The sequence below is a fragment of the Eriocheir sinensis genome, chromosome 14 (genome assembly GCF_024679095.1).
Source record: "Eriocheir sinensis breed Jianghai 21 chromosome 14, ASM2467909v1, whole genome shotgun sequence".
Classification (NCBI taxonomy): domain Eukaryota; kingdom Metazoa; phylum Arthropoda; class Malacostraca; order Decapoda; family Varunidae; genus Eriocheir; species Eriocheir sinensis.
The window spans coordinates 7,432,293-7,455,215 of NC_066522.1; the positions used below are offsets into that span (position 1 = coordinate 7,432,293).

General features: G+C 43.6%; 2 protein-coding genes across 3 annotated transcripts in view; one reads left to right on the forward strand and one right to left on the reverse strand.

Annotated features, from left to right (window-relative positions):
* LOC126998388 (proto-oncogene tyrosine-protein kinase receptor Ret-like) overlaps positions 1-16,304 on the forward strand; it is a 163,613-nt gene extending 147,309 nt beyond the window's left edge. Inside the window, exons 14-23 of one of the 2 annotated variants that reach the window (XM_050860008.1) lie at positions 1,164-1,257; positions 1,826-2,009; positions 3,100-3,214; positions 4,158-4,347; positions 4,664-4,820; positions 4,994-5,123; positions 5,669-5,870; positions 6,134-6,438; positions 6,612-6,898; positions 8,175-16,304. In XM_050860008.1, coding sequence (XP_050715965.1) covers positions 1,164-1,257; positions 1,826-2,009; positions 3,100-3,214; positions 4,158-4,347; positions 4,664-4,820; positions 4,994-5,123; positions 5,669-5,870; positions 6,134-6,438; positions 6,612-6,898; positions 8,175-8,531 — 2,021 coding nt within the window. In that variant the 3' untranslated portion in view covers positions 8,532-16,304. The remainder of the gene's footprint in view (positions 1-1,163; positions 1,258-1,825; positions 2,010-3,099; positions 3,215-4,157; positions 4,348-4,663; positions 4,821-4,993; positions 5,124-5,668; positions 5,871-6,133; positions 6,439-6,611; positions 6,899-8,174) is intronic. The other variant, XM_050860009.1, reaches the window with a different exon arrangement.
* A 2,647-nt stretch (positions 16,305-18,951) lies between these two features.
* LOC126998389 (protein tincar-like) overlaps positions 18,952-22,923 on the reverse strand; it is a 106,409-nt gene continuing 102,437 nt past the window's right edge. The window contains exon 15 of the mRNA XM_050860010.1: positions 18,952-22,864. Coding sequence (XP_050715967.1) covers positions 21,931-22,864 — 934 coding nt within the window. The 3' untranslated portion in view covers positions 18,952-21,930. The remainder of the gene's footprint in view (positions 22,865-22,923) is intronic.

Below are 22,923 nucleotides of genomic sequence, written 5' to 3' on the forward strand. Positions count from 1 at the left end.
ATAAAATTGAACTATTGTCAAAACGAATAGCGTTAGTGTGTTTAAATTTCGACAGTAGTAGGTATTTTTTTTCATTTTACATTGCTCAGCTTAATTCTGATTTTTTGCTTATATTCCTCATATCCCCCCCCCCCCCCCCGCAACTCCCCCTTCCCCATTACAACTTAGTTCTTAGCACCATTACAAGTTGGTAAAAGAATCCCCCCCTCCCCCCCACCGCTCCTACCCCTTCCCCTTACGCGTTAATTTAGGAAAGAACTCCCCCTTCCTCCTTCCCTCATCCCCATTACATGTTATCTTGGCAAATGAGCCCTCCATCCATCCCCTCCTCCTCCTCCTTTCCTTTTATGCGTACGTCATTGGCTAATCAACAAGCAGCCCACAACGTCTCTCTAAATCAGGTAGCATGTAACCGATGGGTGTTTGAAAAGGTTGGCTCGTGACTCCTAGGATCGCATTATGAGACATTTCGCCGCCCAAGAACACAGATTTGACAAGGCTTTCGTAGGTGTTGTGGGCATTTACAGTAGTAGTTTTATGACCCTGGTGGTAGTTTGACCCTTCCTCTGTACCGTGAACCTAAAGAAACACTCATTAGAACCCATCTGACCCCCTCTTTGGCCTTTAGAATTAGATGATGTGAGAAGCGAAACTGTCTTGTAATATCGACCCTAATGATTATTGATTGACTGCTATACGAGGGCGAAGGTGAAGGATGCATTATTTTTTTTCCTCGAGATAACATGGACAGAGTTTACTAGAATGACCTGACATAAGTTTCTTTCTGTGGGTGACTTTCAATGCTCTTATATCGACTTTATTTCCCATCCTCCTCCTCCTCCTCCTCCTCTAACTGCTCTTCTCTCCCTTTCTATCTTTCTCTCTGTCTCTGCTTGTTTCCTTCCTTCCCTAGTTCATCGTGAATTTTTGGTGACTCAGTTTTCATGTATCGACTTTGCTTTTCATCCTCCTCTTCCTTTTACTCCTCATCTCTTTCAGTCTATCTATCTGTCTGCTTCTTTCTGTCTATCTATCTATCTATCTGTATATCTATCTATCTATCTATCTATCCTTTCATTTATCTATTTACCTATCTCTTTCTGTCTCTATCTACTAATATATCTTTCTATCACTGCTTCTATATGTGTGTCTGTCTGTCGCAGTGCCTCCCTGGTGCAACAACGCGTGCAAGGTCGGCGTGAGCTTGGCTGGTTTCGCCTTCCTCAGCCTCACCCTCTTCTGCGGGGTGTTCTGCAGGTAAGACTTTCTTCTATTCACCTGCTTGTTTCGTGGTAAAGGAACGGAGATGAGCACCGAGGCCACGCGTAGCTATAGTGTATATGCCCCCAACTTTGCTTGCTTTAGAATAATCTAGGGCTGAAAAACGTTTGATGGTGGAGAGATAGAGACTTTGTTGTTATCATACTACTACAGCTACTATTACTACGACTCCTACCACTACTTCTACAACACATTCTCAACTACTATTACTACGACTCTTACTACTACTACAACATCTGCTACAACCATTACTATGCCTCTTACTACTACTGTACTACAACATCTGCTACTAGGTACTACTTACTACATATTACTACGACTCTTACTACTACTTTTACAACATCTTCTTCTGTTCCTACTAATATTACGACTCTCATTACTACAACTCACTACTATTACTACGACTCCTACTACAACTACGACAACATATTCTGCTACTACCATCATCATAACCACCGCTTCTATTGCTTCTTTTTTACCACTACTTCTACAACATCTATTTCTTCTTCCACTCCTTCATAACCACCTCATCCTTGTGTTGCAGACGTCGGGCGATGAAGCGAGGGAAGCAGAAAGGCGGCGTCATCTCCCTCGGCGCCCTGCCCAGCGAAGACCGCTCCTCCTCGACGGCCTACAACTCGCGGGAGACGCACGATTCGGTCATCCACGGCATCAGGTCCTCCCCGCGCGGCGACAACCTCAGCCTCATCCCTGCGCTCAATCTCACGGTGAGGGTTTGGTGTGTGGTATGTTAATGTGATGTTATAGTTTTTATTATCTATTTGTTAATTTTGTTCTCTTTGTTCTACCTTTTTTTCTTTTTTTTCTTCTTGTTCTTGTCCTTGTCCTCCTTGTTTTGCTTGTTCTGTTTGTTCTTGTTCTACCTCTTCATTTATTCCCCTTGTTCTTGTTTTTCTTCATGTTCTTGTTTTACTTTGCTTCCTTTACTCTTCTTATTCATATTCTTCTTGTTTTGTTTTCTCCTTGTTCTTGTTCTTGTTCTTTTTTTCCTTCTTCTTGTTCTTTTCTTTATCTTTCTTGTTTGTCTCTACTACTACTACTGCTGCTACTACTACAACTACTACTACTACTACTACTACTACTACTACTACTACTAACTACTACTACTACAACTGCTCTCTCTCTCTCTCTCTCTCTCTCTCTCTCTCTCTCTCTCTCTCTCTCTCTCTCTCTCTCTCTCTCTCTCTCTCTCTCTCTCTCTCTCTCTCTCTCTCTCTCTCTCTCTCTCTCTCTCTGAACCTTCATCTGCTCCACTTATTCCCGAAGCATTTTGAATTTAACTCTACGCATTTTCTCCATACAGTTTCATTTACGTTCATATCTTCCTCTTTCAGATCAGCGACATTTGGTTTATATTTTGCTGCCTTTCTTTTTCCCCCACCTTCCTCCTCTTTTTCCCTTTCTTTTCCCACCTTCTTCCTCCTTCTCCTCTTCTTTTTCCCAACCTCCTCCTCTTCTTCCTTCCCTTCTTTTTCCAACCTTCCTCCTCCTCCTCCTTCTTGGCCGTCTTCTTGTAATTTATTTTCTTTGTTTTTTATTTTATTCTTTTGTTCTTATTTTACTTCTACTTCTACTACTCTCTCTCTCTCTCTCTCTCTCTCTCTCTCTCTCTCTCTCTCTCTCTCTCTCTCTCTCTCTCTCTCTCTCTCTCTCTCTCTCTCTCTCTCTCTCTCTCTCTCTCTCTCTCTCTCATCTGTTTTCCTTCATCTACTTCCATTTATTGTTAGTTTTCTTATTTAACTCTACGCATTTTCTCCACACAGTTTCATTTATCTCCTGCTCTTCCTCCACCTTCAGATCGACAGAAAGTGGGAATTCCCTCGAAACCGGCTGGTGATTGAACAGACTCTCGGGGAAGGCGAGTTCGGGAAGGTGATGAAGGCGAAGGCGCAGGGGATCGGCGGGAACCTGGGTGAGTCTTGTAACTGTACTCTGCCTCTGTGTTGTTGTTTCTCGATTTCTCATGCTATGCTATCCTTTTACCTTCATACGCCTGATATTGCTCTCGTGCACTGCTCATCGTGTGTACCCATGTGTTCTCTCTCCTCTTTATATCTCTGTGTTGCTCTGTTTATCGTCTTATCTTGCTATTGTATCTTTTAACTTTAATTTCCTTTACTGCTCCTTCCTTCCTTGTGTATCTGTGTGTTCTCTCTCTTGTTTATATCGCTTTGTGTTGTTCTGTTTCTTGTCTCCTCTCTAGTTCATGCGCTTGATATTGTTTTCCCTTACTGCCCTTCCCCTCTATGTGTATTTATGTGTCTTCTCTCTTGTTCATATCTATAATTCAGGTTGTCCATGTTTGATTTTTTTCTCGTTTGTTGTTTTATACTTTCTAATGCCCAAAGTCTTGTTGATATTGTTTTCCTTTCCTGCTCTTCCTCTCTTCGTGTATCTGTGTCTTCTCTCTTGTTCATATCTATAATTCAAGTTGTGTATGTTTGATTTTTTTTCTCTTTTGTTGTTCTGTACTTTCTAATGCCCAAAGTCTTATGTCCTAGCCTCTTGCTCCCTCCTTTCCGTCACTCCTGCCTTTCTTTTTTTCCACCTTCTTCTTTCTCCCTTTCTTTTTCATACCTTCCTCCTCCTTCTTCCTTTCTTTTTTATCATCTTCCTCCTCCTCCCTTTCTTTTTCCCACCTTTCTCCTCCTTCTCCCTTTCTTTTATCCATAATTTTCCTCCCCCTCTCCTCCTCCTCCTCCTCTCTTTCTCTTCACCCATCCACCTCCTCCTCCATCATACTTTTCCATCCCCTTCTCCCTCTTCATCCTCCCCTCCTTTTCCTCTTCCGCTCCCAACACCTCCTCTACTTCACCCGCTCCCCCCTCCCACCTCTAACGCAGCACCTTTTCCAGGGTACACGACGGTGGCGGTGAAGATGCTCAAGTCCAACAGCACCCCGGCGGAGCTTGCTGACCTGCTGTCCGAGTACTCCCTGCTGAAGGACGTCTCGCACCCCAACGTGGTCAGGCTCCTGGGGGCATGCACCTCCAAGGGCGGCCCCATCTACATTATCATCGAGTACTGTCAATATGGATCTCTCAGGTGTGTGGTGGATGAGAGTTATGAGATGAGATGAGATGATAAGGAGACACCTGCCCCACCTCACCTATCCTCACCTGAACACCTCTTCTGAAGTTACCTGCCCAAACTCTTCTAACTCACCTCACCTGAGTATCTCCTCCGAAGTTATCTGCCTTACCTCAGCTATCCTACCTTGCCTGAAATCCTCCACAGAACCAACCTGCTCTGCTTCACATGAATACTTCCTTTGAACTTGCCTTCTCTACCTCACCTTCTCTAACTCACCTTCCTTACCCACCCTTCCCTACCTCACCTTCCTCTCTTGGGTCTCTCGCAGGAACTATCTCAAGAGGTCACGCCACGCCGAGTTTGAGAATCGTGTCGGGTCAGGCCCAGCTGAGGGCACCACGGCCGACTACGCCATCACACCCAAGGACATTCTTTCCTTCGCCTGGCAGATCTGCAAGGGCATGGCCTACCTCACGGACATGAAGGTGAGGCGCTGAAATGGCCACCCTCACCTGTTTGTGTCCCAAGTGCAGGTGTCGTGTCATAGCATCCTGTGATGAAAATACTCCTTGACTTTCCTCATTTCCTTGCTGGCGACTAGCCTTTTCTTTTCCCAATACCTTCCCTTCATGCCTGATTCTCCTTCCACTTCCTGCAGCTGGTTCACCGTGACTTGGCCGCGAGAAACGTCCTACTGGCAGCGGGGAAGGTGTGTAAGATCTCCGACTTCGGTCTCACGCGGGATGTGTACGAGGGGGACCTGTACTTCAAGAGGAGCAAAGGCCGAGGTGCGTCCCCGAGTCAGCGATAAAACTCCAACTCATTGTGTGCAGAGAGGGAGTGGACGAGTTTTATTGCTGATAAATTATCCTCATTATCAGTTTTTTATGGAGTCTATGGAGTTAAATCATACATCATTTGGTAATTCTGTTGATCATTTCATAGACGACATTTTTGAGCCTTAATGAAAGTGTGAAGTTATTTTTTTTATATATATATTCAGTGGTTCTACTCATTCAAAGTTATCTAGTCACAGCATTTCTAAATTCTACTGAACATATGGAGGTACTGATATATTCTGTGATCTTATTGATTCAAGTGTATGCAGTGACAGTATTTCTGATGTTTTAAAGAAAGTTTGAAGCTAAATCGTGTTATATTCTGAGTTTCTACCAGGCTGAAGTTTATACAGTGGGAGCACTTCTAATATTTTACTGGAATCATATTGCACTGGGAACGACTAAAAGATCAAAAGTTTATCAAGTGACACCCTTTTTGTTATGGTTAGTGTTCTTGCTGGCCTGCTGACCCTTCCCCTTGCTCTTGTATCCAGTGCCGGTGAAGTGGATGGCGCTGGAGAGTCTGGTGGACCACGTGTACACCAGCAAGAGCGACGTGTGGGGCTTCGGCGTGTTACTGTGGGAGTTGGTGACGCTAGGTACGCCGCCCTACCCGGGAGTCACCCCCGAGCGACTCTTCTCCCTCCTGAAGGCCGGGTACCGCATGGAGAGGCCTGACAACTGCTCCCAGGAACTGTAAGTCTCCTATTTATTTCATAGGACCATTCTGTTGCAGGCATTTATATCCTTTTGTTCTTTACTTAGCCCTTTCTCTGCCTCTTTACCTTAGCACAGTACAACCCCTCGGAACTTAAATATTCACAAACAAAATAATGTGCATCACTGAACTATAACCAGCCAAGAGTATGTTTACCTCTGTTTGTCTATCTATCTATTATTCCATCTATTTATCAATCTATCATTCAACTTCCTCTATTTACCTGTCCACCCATCCACAGGTACGATGTGATGCTGCAGTGCTGGGCGGAGGACCCTGCCAGACGGCCTTGCTTCCAGGATCTGACGGACATCTTCGAGTCGATGATCCAGGCCGACGTGGAGTACCTCGAGCTGCGGTCCCTCATTGTCACGAACCGCGGCTACTTCGACGGGCTCCCCGACCCCATGCCGCCGCAAATCCTGGACGCGCCGATTCAGTTCCAAGACTCCCCCCAGCCGAGTCTAGACCCCGCCACGCAGTCCTCGGCACCTCAGGGACCCCCGCAACTCAGCCTACAGGAGGTGCACACGACGAGATCACCTGGTGAGTACGCGTGGAAAGGTTATGCTGTCTTGTGGCTGTGCTGGATTTTGGTGTGTGTTTGTATATGAACGTGTGTGTGTATGACTGTATGTGTGTGTTTCCCATTCACCTGTAACCCCTTCCCCACCCTACCCATGCCCACGCACCTAATTCCTCACCCCTTCCTTTCCCAGACTGGTCGCCGCCGGAGCTGGAGGAGGAACAGGTTGACTCAGACTCTTACCTTGTAGCTCGGCCCGCCATGTCGCGACCACGGAGAGAGGAGTCCAGTGAGCCACTCCTCGGGTCCCCCACTGCGCCCACACACGCCCCGACCATCACCACTTCTCACGCCCACAACCCGGCCTACTCCCCTACCAGCGAGACCCCGCCGCCGCCGCACGGGCACCAACACGGCCACCCACCCCTCCACTACTCGACCCTTGCCACGCGGCCTGATGAGGAGGACGCCCACACCTTGGTACGTGCGTGACCCTCCTCCCCCTCCCCTCACTCCCCACTCCCTTGTCTGGCTGTGGAGTTGGAGGGGAAAGCATCGATCCGACTCTGACAATGATCACGGAGATTTTTTATATTTTCGACTTCGACACCGACCCAAGCTTTTTTTTTTTTTTTTCGGTCGTGGTCCTGTTTATCACTTAAGATGTAGCGTAGACATTTCTTTTGTTCAGACTTGCAGGTTTCCTTACAAGACAAGTTTAAATACACACACACACACACACACACACACACACACACACACACACACACACACACACACACACACACACACACACACACACACACACAGAGAGAGAGAGAGAGAGAGAGAGAGAGAGAGAGAGAGAGAGAGAGAGAGAGAGAGAGAGAGAGAGAGAGAGAGAGAGAGAGAGAGAATGTTTAAAAGTCAAGTACAACAGACAAAAAAATAAGCCTCAAATAAGTGCTTAGTGTGCATGTCCAAGACTCGGAGCGGGAGTTATGGGATTTTTTTACCCTTTCCGACTCTGACCGCACTCAAAAGCGTCCGACTCCTCGACTCGAACTCCTGACTCCAACTACGGCTCCACAACAATGGTGGTGGCGATGATTGTTCCCTTTTGCCTCGTTTTTGCTTAGTCTACATCTCCAACCCACGTAATGTGTATTAAGAAGAAAATGAGTAGTGGATGTAGGGGTTTAGATTCCCCTTTTAATGGCTTTTTCGGAAGTCAGAGTATTTCTGGGGAGGAACATAGGCAGGCAGGGAGATGTTCTGGGACTCTAACTGGGGGAGACCTACGAATAGAGTACACAAGACTAAAGGAGGCTGTGGTACGGCTAAATTAAAGCTGAAAGAAGAGATACTAACATAACTAAGAAGAAGATGGTTCATGGAATAAGAAGGTCTTTAAATTACAGTAGAATAGAACTACATACAGCAGGGCTAAGACATGAGTTTGTTAGAGGCAAGGCTAATATTGTGACTAAGGATGCATGGGTAGCATGAGGCATGTTTGGGGTAGTGCTGGGACAAATCTTGGAGGAGGAGGAGGAGGCTAAGGCGGACTTTAGAGTTGACCGAGGTAGGACAAGAACAGGGTTATGACAAGGCTGAAGGGCTGAGGCAGAGTTGGGGCAGAGATGTGGCAAGGCTGCAGGGGTGAGGTAGGGGAAGGTCAGGGTTGTGGCAAGACTACAAGGGTGAGGCAGGCAGGGCTGGGGTACGAGTGTGGCCGGGGTGAGGCAGGAATGACGAAGGTGGTCATGTCCCGCAGGAGTGCAGTCGGAGCGAGGAGGACTCTGACAGCGGGCGTGCCACGGGGGACTCTGGGTACGCCACGGAGGAGGGACGCGGGCGGTGGAGGGCCGAGCACAAAGGTGGCAGCCGGGCGCCCCAGGCCTCCTCCCCCCGGGGCTCCTCCTACTCACCCGTCCCCCGCCACGACGACCCCGAGGACGACCCCGAAGACGACCAGGACACCTCCGAGGACCTGGAGGAGAGACAAGAGCTGCTGGCTGAGGACCTCTTGGGACACCTCACGCCCAGCCCAGAGCCCGCCCATACCGCCCATAGCACCACCCGCACCGCCCACACCAGTCATGCCGCCCACCTCACCGCGGTCATCGTGTGAGCCTCCCGCCTTTCCTCTCCTGCACATCACCTCACCTCTTCCAGCGCCGCCGACGCGTAGCTCGTGGAACAGACAGGAGCACCGCCGGAACACCTCACGCACGCCTCTTAGTGTTTCACCTCCTGACGCCCGAGTCTTGGTGGCGTCCACGCGGAGGGTCGGAGCACGCAGTGTCGCGACGTGCGGTGACCTCCCTCCTTTCCCTCCTTGACTCTCCCAGCAGTGCAAAGGAAGAACAAAACGGGCGCTTCAGACAACTGCCACGCTTTCCTGAGTTTAGGGTTCACATGAATACTTTTTCCCCTCGGCATTGGCCCGGCATGCAGAAGTCCTGTGTGCCCTCACTGAGACGAGTCGTTCCCAGTCCTCTCACGCCCCTGTTGTCGGTGTTGAGGAGGTTGCCGGAAACCTTTCACTACGTTTTATTTCGTTTTGTTCTCCGTTGAGGCATCGGTGGTAAGTACCAATCCCTCACCAGGCCTTCAGAATGCTTCGTCTAGGGCATGTAGGCTTCACGGTAGTTACGTGAGTCAGGATGGAACTCCTTCAAGCGTAACTCGACATTTGACGGACTGCACGGCTGGGCTGGAGCAGTTTGTAACTTATGCCTTCTGATGAAGAGACTCTTACCGTTTGACCCATTCCTAAATGTAAATTGAGCTTAGTTGCTATCCACCTCAGTTTGAGTCAGAAGCGTCAGCTTGTCAACTGCCCTTCCTTCTTCCCTCCCCCTCGCCCCCCCCCCTCCCTTCCCCACCTCACCTGAGCTGAAGTCAAGATTAGGAGTGACGTGATGAAAGGATCAAAACTTACCATGGTGGTCTGGCCATAGTTGTTATGATAGACATATAAATTTTGGCACTATGTTAAGATGTGGCACTCCTGTCTGTTTATTTATTTACTTAGTTATCTACTTATCTTTAGGGGTGCCTCTCGGCCCACGCTGACCTCGTGGGCTGAGGGCGTCACCACACTCCACCCCAGAGGGCGTGCTCCGTGGTTGCCAAGTCATTTGGTGTGTGTATGTGTGTGTGTGTGTGTGTATATATATATATATATATATATATATATATATATATATATATATATATATATATATATATATATATATATATATATATATATATATATATATATAGTTTTCTGATTTTTTTTTTGTTATACACAAAAAAATATGCATCTCACTTTCAGTCCATTAATCTTGGCATCATGTTTTTTTTTTAACGATTGAACACCAGCATCAAAAATAATGATTGATAAATAGATAATACGGGTACACGCTGTAATTATATAATATAAGGATTTGATGCAGCAGTTGAAGAAAATACAAGTCATAAAATGATGTTCCGAACACGTGAAGGAGGCGCACACCGCGGTGGTCGGGGCCGTTACAAAGGCGGACACCCCGGCGCCGAGACGCTCCGAGACTGTATTCGAACAAACGCGACGTGTCTGCGAGGGTGGGCGAGGCGGCCAGCACGGCAGGGGTGGCCGCGGCCCCGCCCAGGGACAAAGCTTAACCCTAGTCTTTGAGCTTAACATGCAACCTGCACTGCTGGGGCTGTAGAGGCCGTGCCCCCATGGGCACCCCCCCAAAAAAACACCGAAGAAGGGCGGGCGGGCAGCTATACAAGTGTTCACTGTGCTGGGGTGACCAAAGGGTGAGTCGTAGAGTTAATTTTTTTGTACGTAACGGCGCTGTAGCTCAAGAACAAGACAGCTGTGCCTAAGGTGCTGTTTAGTGAATGTGATGGGGCGCCACGCTGGTCGTCACTGTTGGGGGTCGTCCTTCAAGCACAGCCGCGCACACCAAGACCAAACACACACACACACACACACACACACACACACACACATACGTATTAGTACGTTACATATCAGTGGGGAATGCAGTCACTTAGTGATTATTGCGATTATGTCCGTCCTCGATTTGTCACGGTAACCTGATTTCAGCAAGTAACCAACTCGCCAGGCGAGGCAAAGACACCACCGGGCGATTGTTGCAGGCTGTGGCGATCTCGCAGCGATGGGTTATTCTTGTAGCAGCAATAGATTTACAATTTTTGCGGCAAAAGCAATCTTTTAGCAGAGATAAGTTACTATATAGCGGTGATGGGTTACTATCCGTAGCGCCAATAGATGTCTTTTAGCGACAATACGTTACCATTTCTAGCACAAGCCGTTACATTTCAGTGGTCACAGGCTACTATTCTAGTTCTGACAGGTTATTATTTTTAGAGGCAATGCGGTATTTTAGTGACATTAGGTTACTATCCTAAAAATTAATGTTACTGTTTTAGTGGTGGTAGGTTGGTTACTATTTCAGTGGCAATAGGTTACTATTGTAGAAGCAATTGGCTACTTTCCTTAGTGGCCTAGGGTCACTAAGAGACAGGTGGAGTTTGTATTTGTAACCTCTGTGTGCAAAGAGGCTTGGCCCTCCTGACAAAATCTTGTTAAAGCTGAAAAAAATAATGAAAATGGTGGAAATACTTAGACAATTCTGGTGTGTTGCTGAACATGCAAAGTCTCTTAATCCTGCCAAGCAAAGTAATGTTACCCTGATAAGCAAAGTAACATAACCCTGCCAAGCAAAGCAACATAACCCCGCTAAGCAAGATGACCTAGCTCTGTCAAGCAAGGTAAACCAGCCCCTGCCAAAAACAAAGTAGGAGCCTAACTCCACCAAATAACAGAACCTAACTCTACCAAATGAAGTAACCAAAGCCTGCCAAACAAAGTAACTTTGCCTTTCACCAAGTAAAGTAACATAAAAATTATATATTATATCCTGATCAGACCAATTTCTCACATGCTTCGAAAAGTACATACATAACCATCCTTGCCAAGCAAAGTAACCAAACCACACCAGGTCAGGTAACTTAACCCCACAAATAAACCAACTCAGCCGTACCAAGTAATGTAACCAAACCCAGCCTAGCAAAGTAACCAAATTCCCTTATTAAATGCTGTTACATAGCATTTTGAAACTCCTTTGAAGAATGGCCCTCCTCTGCCTCCGTTAGTGTACAAGACAAGGCAACACCCGGCAGACACTCGGCACAGCAGGCGGTGGTCTGGTAATGGAATGAGAAAAGATTGGGAGTGTCTCAAGTACCGCTGTTTAGGACGTAATGATAAGTAATGACAGCAGAAAATACCAGCAGCATCATAACCATATATATTTTTTTTAACCAAATAAGACATGTAGTTAATTAATCAAAATGAAAACCTAGCAAAATTAATTGATGCCAAGATTGAAAGTGAACAAAATTAAAGAAAAAGAACATGCCTTTATTTACCACTTTGAAGATAATTACCTCAAAATGTTAATATTAGCAGAAATAAACAATATATTTGGGAGCCGTCATTCCACTGTGTGGAATCAGTGTGGGGTATGATGCCCCCACTAAGATTGGCCACCATATAAGGAGAATAAGGACTGTTTGAGGAGATTGTAGTTCCTCTTGCTGGGGAATGGAATGTCTGATTAACTTCTATTGTTTTGCTGTTTAATAGTAATCTTCTTTCAGAAATATCATGCAAAAGTGATAACTAAAGGCATGTATGTTTCCTAAGTTTTACCAGAATTTTGTCTTGTTTCTTTAGCAACCAGTGGTGCCATGTTTCGTTCTGTCATCATGCCGAGTGGGTGTGAATTACTATATAGGTTTATGAGCTCAGCTAAATGTCGATCAAATTTTTACTTGAAATCAGCTGTCTGGGGGCATGAGCGTTGTGGCTGTTGGCTCTCCAGCAACTCATAGTTAAGCTCTTAACTTAAGGATCCCCAATGAAGGCACTGGCTGTGTTGTGCCACTCTAGCTGTCACATCATAGTCCTGTGAGTCCTGAGGGCAGAGTCAGGCATGGCAGTCTTGAGGATTGGCTCAGTACCCCAGTTGTTTGTAGGGAAGTTCACGGCATTCTTCACTAAACCAACAAATCATTATGACCTATGCCTCCGTGCAGCCAATTTTCACTTTTAAATGTAGACTAAAACTAACCAACCTAAGTATCATCTCAATCTTTTTATTCATGAATAAATAAATAATTTGAATGTGGAACTTAAGTCATTCTACTTGAAAAGACATAAGAGATATTTTACATAGTTGAGTGCAAGCTGTAATTCATTATGCAGTGTATTTCTTATTGTCATTATTTGGCTGTTGATGTCACATCGTACATTGTTGCTGGCATAACTTAAGTAGTAATACGTATTTCATCACACTCCTACCTTTGTAAGTAAACAGCAAGGTACAAACTGATCATAATTATTGAAATATTTCCCGTTAGTATTTTAACAACATGTTGCCTTTAGATATTTTATTTCACTGGTTACTAAATTAAATCTGCAAGATTTAGAACACTTTGAACCCTTAAGGTTGTTACATATAGATCAGCATCCTGCTGTTGTGAAACACTCCACCATTTACTTAAACTCCTTCTCCTCCTTCAGTTGAGCAGTTGCACTGTAATCTGAATCCATGGCAGTTTGCAACTGATTTAAACTTGATCTCTTATACTGACTTATAGAGATAAGTCATGTTCTGATACATCTCTATAATTTCACTTTTCACATAAACACATACTCCTAAATAATCTCTGATCAGGCATTATCTCAATGCCTACGTATACTGAATACAATATGTTATGTCATAGTCTTTGCCTTTTTCTTGTCTCATATACTTTTGTAGAATCTATATTTCCACAGGGTGTTTTTTCAATTGATAATTTTTGTGAGTGAATTGAAGCCACAGAGATGGATCATAAAAAAATTCAAGCAAATATTAATGCCTCTCAGTATCAAAATATGTACTCAAGTTAAGTATTCTACACTGGGCTCCACATCTCTTTTGACTCTGTGTTGCCAGAAGACTCGCCCTCATGCGGACTCCAATTAACAATCAAAATGTGTAGTTTCTTCATAACACTGCCAGTGACTTGGGATGCCGCGATTCGTAAAGATTCTTCTTGACTTGTCACTTTGTACTGAGTCGGTGTCAACAGTACATGAGCTGCCAAGTTGTGTCATTCTGTACATGATAATGATGAGATACACCATTACTCCTGAGTACTCTCCTGCACAAGGTGACATAAAGGATTTCCGAATTCAAGAAAAGTCTGACATAGTACATTAGTGAAATATATTTATTTTTTTACTAATAGAATGTATTTATTGGAAAAATAATAATCCTCAGCATTTTATTGCCCTATTCTTAAGCATAATATGTGTATAAATTTGCTTGTGTAGTGAAGGTGTTGCCTCAAGTTGTGTTTTGTATACGGTTCCACCCATCAGTCTGTATACTGTCAGTACCACCAATACTGTTGACTGTGGAGCTGCCAGGGCCCTCAGAGTGTACCTCCGCTGATTGTCATCTGTGTTAGAAAATTTGTATCAAGTGCCGTGAGTACCTGAATTGGTGTTGCCGGTGTTGTTGTCGTTTCCAAATGTGCTGCTGACACTGCCCTTTTGTCAGCACTAATTGGCCAGTGGTGTTGCTGGTACTGTCAACTGTAATTGGCCAATTTTGCTGATCGAGTCAGCAATCTGTTGGTCAGTGTCACTAGTACAGACATTTTAAAACTAGTCTCCTGCCAAAAAAAGTCATTGTGTTAGTCTGTGTTGGGATTTGAGCTACATTAGTCTGTGTTCTCCCTTCCCTCCTAGTCAGTGTTGCTGGTACAGCTGACCCTATTACATAGTTTGTGTTGCAAGTCCTGTTGACCCTCACAATTCTTTAAGTAACAGCACACTCACCTCACTAGCCACGTGCTGCTGGATCAGTCGAGCCAAGTTTATGATTCCGCACTCCCCACAGCGCTTTGGGCTACCTGTAGAGCCAGCTGGCCCCCATAGCTTAAGTCACCTGGGCAGGATGGGGGTTACCTGGGCAGGTGGACATAACATGGCTTACAGCATGACAGACTTTATGGTACAATAAGCCCTGGGTCACTCACTGTGTTTCCACATCATCTGTTGCTCACTCTGAACCTTTGTGTCCTGGCAGCCATGGAAGCCTCCATGGCCCTGGCAGCCATGGGTCACTTACCTCCAAATGATCAAAATATCATCATGAAGGGAATTTCCTCTACTCAAGGCGTTATCTGCACTGTTCACTGTAGATGGTGTTTATGTAGCGGAACTGATCAGTGTCTGTGCACACAAATGGATTACCTGTCACCGCCCTACTTAAATCAAAAGTAATTTAGTACTAAGTAATTAATTGATGTTATGATTTGGGGGCTTGTTGGACTTCATCATATATTTGCTCTAAAGTTTATATATATATATATATATATATATATATATATATATATATATATATATATATATATATATATATATATATATATATATATATATATATATATATATATATATATATATATATGTACAAAATCATAATATTATTCCAATAGATCAGACCTTAGGGGATTGTATAAAGGAATTTCCCAGACAACATATTTTCGGTAATCCGTGAAGTGTATGTTCCTTTGATTTGATTATGGTACTTTGTATGCCTTTTTATTTTTGTATGTATTGAGTAGTTGTTGTTGTTATTAATATTATTATCATTATTATTGTTTCTATCATTATTATTATTATTATCATTGTTATTACCATCATCATCACCATCATCGTTATTATCATCACCACAATCAACAAATAATCATCATTATTTTTATTTTCTTTGTTACCATAATTATAATCACTCGTTATATTTAATTCTCTGCAGGTAACTTTATAACCTCTGTTAGTCCATCACATGAAAATGTTTGATATGGCAATTAAAAATCTCCATTTATTAGTATTCATTTTGGTGTTTTGGGTGTTGCCAAAGTGTGTGTAATTCAGCTTAGTTGCCTGAGGGACCAACTCCTAAGCTGCCCTGGCCAGCCCCATCCCTCACGGGCGGTCGTGGGTGTAGCGTTCACTCTTTTGCCGTTGTGTGTTTTGTGTTGCACCCGCCCACTTTGTTGCATCTTATGTTGCATGTGCTTTTTATGCTTGTTAAGAAGGTGCTACTGGGACCTGTCTTATGTGTGCTGCTTTTCAGATTCTCCCAGGGAGTCTGTGGGGAGGCAGTATTTTTCATAAAGCCACAGATTAGTGTAGGTGGGGTGACACCCACTGGAGGGACACTGTTGGTGATTGAGAGGCTTAGTTTTTACCATTCCTGGAAGTTATTATGTATTTCAAGTGATGGATATTTATTTCACTCAGTGCTACTCTCCCAACTTAGTATATCACACACACACACACACACACACACACACACACACACAGAGGCATATATACTTTCATGCTGTTAGTTTAGTTTAATTTGCCAGATTTATTTTCTACCTTATTCAACATCTACACTGAACTGTACAGAAGGTCTTATGTCTGGTGTGTTGCTGGCCCATCTTTGTCTCTCTTTACTTAGTAGTCAAGAAAACATGATTTTGTATGTATGAGAGAGAGAGAGAGAGAGAGAGAGAGAGAGAGAGATGTCCCAGTGGTCTAACACATTCAGCCCCACAGTACTGTCTGCCAAGGTCTGTGTTCGTTGGTTCACACATGACTGACATCACTTCCCAGCAGAGTCAGTGTCTCAGTTATATACTTTTTAATCTCAGAGGAAACTGCAAAAAAATAAGAAAACAAGAGCCTTTATACTGAACTTGCTATCCCTCACCAGGTATATCTTGCCCAGCACAAACTATATCATGTATCTGTAAGTCAATCAAATGTAAAATAATTGTACAATTAAAATATTGAAAATGAGTATCATTCACTCACTACCTCTTTTTTAGTTTTATGGAGAGAGAGAGAGAGAGAGAGAGAGAGATATGTAAAAAAATATTGTATTTTAATAAATAATTACAAAAAGTAGTAGATAAGTTCAATAGAAGTGGCAGTAAGAGGAAGCTTAGAGAAGCATATCAATCTTAGCTGAAGTGTATCAAGTTCTGAAGTAAACATAATAAAAAAAGGTGGAGGAGCTAAAATAAAGAATAATATATAAAAGCATGGAGGAATAAATGAGAAGGAGGGCAGTAGAGGGTAGGCAGGCCATTTGGGCAATCAAGAGTATCTTTAGATATAAAAGTTAAAGTGTTGATGAAAAGAGAAGATCAAGTAATGGTTTAGTTCTGTCAGCCTTGGCCTAAGCCTCTGAAACATGGGCAAGGATTGAGTCATAACAGGCAGGAGTATGCACAGTAGAAATGAACCATTTTAGATAGCATGTGATTCAACCAGGTGGGATGGAGTGAGTACTGAAAAATGTGTAGATGTGGTGTAGATATGAGAGGGTGTTGATTGATGGAGTGAATGGGTGAAGAATAATTAGGTGAGGTGGTCTGGGCATGTGTAGAATAGAGAATTTGTGAAGAGAATATATTAGAATTCAACAAAAAGGCAGGGGATGGCTAAATGATTGTTGGTAATAGTGGCATAGGAAACAAAGGGAAAGGTTAGAGGTCACAACTAGGGAGTGTGCAGCATGATATGAGGCTACATATTAGCTAGAAAAATTAACTCAGCATATTTGAATCAGTATTTTATCATTTGATGGCAAATTAATTAGTTAGCAGGTGTTGTGAGTGGCTCCAGTTGAAGATGTGATGGTAATACTTCCTTGTGGCATCAAATTTTTGAGACTTGAAAGAGGTCTTTTTCACCGACACACTGTCTACAGCTAGAAACACAGAAATCCTATGATCACTTAATTTAAAAGGAGTATAAACACACTCAAGAGCTGCTATGTGTAGGCTGTGTGGCCTCTTGTTGTCTCCTTATATGCTTTTGAATTACTGAGGCATTTTCCAGTTCATTTGAACAAAAGCAAACAAGCTCAATCATTGACTTTTTGCACCCAACACGTATCATGTGTTCTCATTCATAGATTATAGAGAGTTGAAAACACTCCATTTTTTCTAATTTAAGTTAAGAAATGAGGATATATATTGACACGATATATTGGCCCCTCCATTTTCCAAAGGGAGAGAGCTGCACCCCACATCCCTTTGCTTCCACCACTAAGGTAAGGTAAATTGGGGGCATACGCTGTAGCAGCGCGTGGCCCCGGTGCTCATCTCTGTAACATTGGCCCTTGAGCCTGTGGTGGGAGGGAGCCCATTACCCCGGGACACAGGGTCAGTGTGACATATGGGTTACCACAGTTTACCTTCCCCAGGTTTCCCCAGGTACCCATTTATCGACCAGCCCGAGAGGGAGGATGAATAGCTGGATGAGCTGCACGCCGACTGCCCGGGCCGGGATTCGAACCTGGACCTGCGGAGCAGAAACCAGGCACGCTGACCACTAGACCACGGAGGTGTATCCACCACTGATTATATATATATATATATATATATATATATATATATATATATATATATATATATATACAAATAAATACATATATATATATATATATATATATATATATATATATGTCTATATATATATATATATATATATATATATATAATCAACTAATCAATTGGGGCATACGCTGGGGGCCTGTTGCTTGGTCCACCCTACAGTGCCATCTCCAAGGGTTTCTCAGAGCAAGTCAACATGAAGGAGTCTTTTTCCATACCAGCAGGATCCATTGCCTTGCTCTAGGCATGAGATTTATGGATGCCCCTTGACCTCCTCTATTCTGGGTTTTACCTTGGCCACCCCATCGAGGGGATCATATTTGATGCACTGAGGTGATGTGGCTTGGAAGGAGTGAGAATGGATTAGATAACAAGGAAGGTCTACAAGAATCGGTGGATGGTGAACGTGGAAAAAGATTATTCCCATTAATGAGAAAAGAAAGTTTTAGACTTTAAAGATGGGAGTAAGGAAAAGAGGACTGTAATCTCCAAGGTCTGTATGGAGATTTATTAGGAGGGTCTATGTATTGTTGTCAAAAGGTAGATGGGTGACAGTCAAGGAAAATGACAGTATTGATAATCGCTTGAAAAAATGTGCCAAAACAAATCACTTTCTTGAAATGCTGACTTACTGAACAGATAATCTGTAACGGCGCTGCACTGACTGATGGGAGGACATATATATATGGTATATATGGTATATATATATATATATATATATATATATATATTTATATATTTATCTATATATATATATATAGATAGATATATAGATATAGATATATATATAGATATAGATATATAAAGATATATATAGATAGATAGATAGATAGATAGATAGATAGATAGATAGATAGATAGATAGATAGATAGATAGACAGATAGATAGACAGATATATATATATATATATATATATATATATATATATATATATATATATATATATATATATATATATATATATATATATATATATATATATATATATTTCAATTTCTTTACCTTAGGTTTGGTGTTTGGTGGTTAAAGGAAAGTGTAAAAGTCTCAGTTCCACAAAGACCAAAGAGATTTTATTGGACTTGTACAAATATTTACACGCTGCATCATAACTCAGGAACAACTCACACCAAGACTCTTCAGAGAAAACAACAACACCAACTTGTAATGCAGGAACCTCTCACAGAAGGCAGGTACACACACATATATATATGTTTTAAAAATCTATTAAGATATAAAAATAATTTCATCCAATTAATAGTAGTGTATGTTGAGAAAGGAAGATAGTAACTCACAGGAAATCCAGTTTACTTTTCTCATCTATCTTTGGGAAACAAGAAGTGGCAGACTAGATATGCAAATTTGGCAAAAAATTTCACCAGTAATTCTTTCAGCACCCCAGTGTGTGATTTGGTCCTCGAGGAGGAAGACTGTGGCCTGGGGTAAAATAGTTACACACACACACACACACACACACACACACTACATGGTTATAGAATAAGCACTATTTTAACTTTATCTTTGTGTTTGCAAATTGTACTCAGAGGACTGAGGGGCAGGCAGAACTTTGTACAGACAGCCTTTTACTGGATGCCCTGAATCCCATTAGAAACCTCAATTCATGAAAGTTGTGTTTGCTTACAAAGACATGACTGTTTGAGACAGACAAAGGGGCTGTGGCAAGCGTTGATGTCAAAGCTTGGTTAGTAGAGTGGACTACCAGGCAGTGATGCTGTGTATGGATGCATTACACACACACACACACACACACACACACACACACACACACACACCACTCTGTAGCTCAATTGGTTAGAGCGCTGTGCTGCCTGGCTTCACAGCCTGACAGGTGGTGGTTCGAGCCTCGCTCAGACCGGAATCTTTCCACTGACAAGGGGGGACTGGTTACTGTCCCCCCTTGAGTAAGGGGGATGGGGTGTGTGGTGTGTGAGGTCCTGGCAGTACCCATAGATCGACTATAATGAGCATGAGCTTGCTCATGTCGGGAGGGTACTTGCTGGTGATTGCAAGTCCAAGACACATACACAAAGCCCTACACCATGTTCTCCAAGATTAGTTTTCATAATTAATATGTACAGGCTAAAAATATTTGGTGCTCTTACAGCCAGCAAAGGGCATATAAAGTATTATGCCACACCAGACGAGGGATTCTGAACAAACACCTGATTTAATGGCTGCCCTGTGTTGTTGTTTAGTTGGAACATGTTAGAAGATGAAATGCATTGATTTTTACAGTGGTGTGGAAAAAATATCACCTCACCAAGTAATCACGGTGTAGGTAGCAGTCGTTTTTGCATAGGGTGTCGGAGCAAGGAGTACTGAACATTTTTGTTTTGTAGCCTGTACACTCACAAAATTTCTTGGTTCACATCCGAACAAAAACTTTAGCAACGAAAGGTTTGGCACAAAAAAATGAGCAAACTTGAGATCATATCTGAATTGCACTAATTTGTGGCTTAGAATTGATATTTCACTTCAAGATCATAATTCACATGTCATATCCACAATATTTTCCAGATTTCAAATATGATATTCAATACGATTTGAAATTTAATGTCACCTAAAACTAGCTAAAGTAACCATATTTATTCAAATCTGCTGCTGCCAGTGCTTGAAGGAAGCAGCAGATTGCACTGAAATCACTGACCTTTTATAGTAACCAAGGGTAAGCTCTTAGCCTCACAGAGAGACATTACATTGTTATGAAAAACTACTGCCATCACTCAGTGGTGTGTGAGGCAGTGCAAAATAATGGTATAAGATTTTTTTTACAAAAATTGATTTTTGCCAAAGGAAAATTGAAGATGGTGTTTCAATTTACTTTAATAATGATTTTCTTTCAAATAAGAAAATCAAAACTGTTAGGCATTAATGAGAAAACTCATAAGACACTGGTTGCAAATGTGTGGTGAAGTTTCTAAATATGTATATTCAATCAATCAGTAGGGGCACACTGGGGCAGGGTGGCTCATCCTCTCACCCACCCTACAGTGCCAGCCCCAGGGATCCCTCCAAGAAAGTCCTAGGTAACGCAAAGTTGGGGGCATAAACTAGGCTGTGCGTGGCCTTGGTACTCATCTCTTCTCTAATTGGTCTCTGAGCCTGTGATGGGTAAGAACTCACTATGACAGGGCTTGGGGCAAGTGTGGTATCCAGGTTACCACAGTTTCCCCAGGTTTCCCTGTATCAACTAGCCCAAAAGGGGTGGTGATCAGCTGGATGAGTTGGGTGATGGATGCCCTAGGCCAGGATTGAACCCTGGCTCGTGGATTTGTAGCTGGCTTGCTAACCACCACACACCTCCGGTAGTGTGGTGGTGGTAGATCATGTACTGTGGTTCTCATAACTTAAGTATATAAATGTAAAAATATAATTATGGTAATGACTATGATAATAGTGTGATAATATAATAATAATAATAAAAAATGATAATGTCAACAACAACAATAACAAAAAAAATTAAGTAGACTTGCTTTGGCCATTCACACAGGGGCCAGTCACTCCTTGGTGGAGCTACTGACGTTGTCTGCAAGGATGCAAGTTTGGACTGTTGACACCCAAACAAGGCTCCTTGGTCATTGGATTTCTGTCTCATCTCCACAGTGCACTTCAGACAGAATATTTCTCACCAAATATGAAAATATTCTGCAAGTGCCAGATTCATAATGCCGGGTTAAGGAGAACATCATTGTAATACTGGATAGACATATTAAAAACTAGGAGCTATGATATGTACTAACATTATTAAATTTGCAGTACCTTAGAATCTAGTACAGTGTACACTTAAGAGTTCTAACTCATCTTGTGGTGTATGCCAGAGGCATGGCAGGGCAGGTCATGTCACTGACCTGGTCACAAGTTACCAGTGCTGGACGGCCGGCAGATTGTTGAGGGACACTTTTTGAGCACAAGATGGTGGAGCAAGAAGACCGATGTGTACCAAGGGTCAGATCACCATCCAGGACATCGGACATCATCAACATAGCATCAGCAGCCTCCAGGTTCACACATTGGTCTTGTAGCAGGACTCTTGTGGCAGATGGTCAAATCTCCCTGGCATGTTGTACTTGGGCACTGCTCCAGAGGCAGCACGCAGGCTCACTGAGCGCCCCACTGGCTGTCTGCCTATGCTGGGGCCAGACTCAACTATTGGGCCATATATTTTTTGCCCGGTGGTGCGACCATAGATGTCCTGATGAGAACTTTGGTGCCCAGGACCTGAGGAGACACAGCCTTGGGGGATGGGAGGCAGGGGGATTTGTGGAGCCTGTGGCAGCCGCTGGGGCCCAGACAAACTTCCGGTGGTGCGGCCATAAATACTTTGGGGGCTGTGGGCACCAACCCTCACACCAGGACGACCCAGTGGACCATACACACACTGTTGCTTTTGTGCAAGTACAGAATTACTCGGGGAGAGGGACGGCCCGGGGTACTGTGGAACAGGGGAATTTCGAGAACTATTACTTCCACTGCTGGGGTTGGCACTACTGCTGTGATAGCCGCTGGAGTTAGTGGACTGGCTGCTGTTGAAGCTGTTTTGGGCCACAGCCAATAAGTCATCTTGCATTGTTTCTCTCCTGGCTCCATGCTGCTGCTGTTGCTGTTGCTGCTGCTGTTGCTGTTGTTTTTGCTGTTGCTGATGTTGCTGTTGCTGCTGGTCAGTAAATGAAGTGAGTGGGCGGCTGCCATAGATGGGATCCACGGGTGGTTTGATGTCTTGTGCAATGCTCCTCTGGCGGCGAATCACCACTGTGGATTCGGCTGCGGGGTACACCAGAGCTCCGGGTCCTGGAGAGATGGTGCGGCCGGGGCTGTACCCGTAAGGACTGCCAGGGGAGGAGGTGAGGGGTGGCCGCTGCAGGGAGACAGTCTTTGGGGAGGTTGGTAGCTGGTTGGGGTCAGGTGGCAGCTGGGTCAGGTCATCCACACTGTTTGACCTGCAATACCATACTTATTACAGTTCACTGTCAACCAGCACAAGAGTCTGCATAGCATC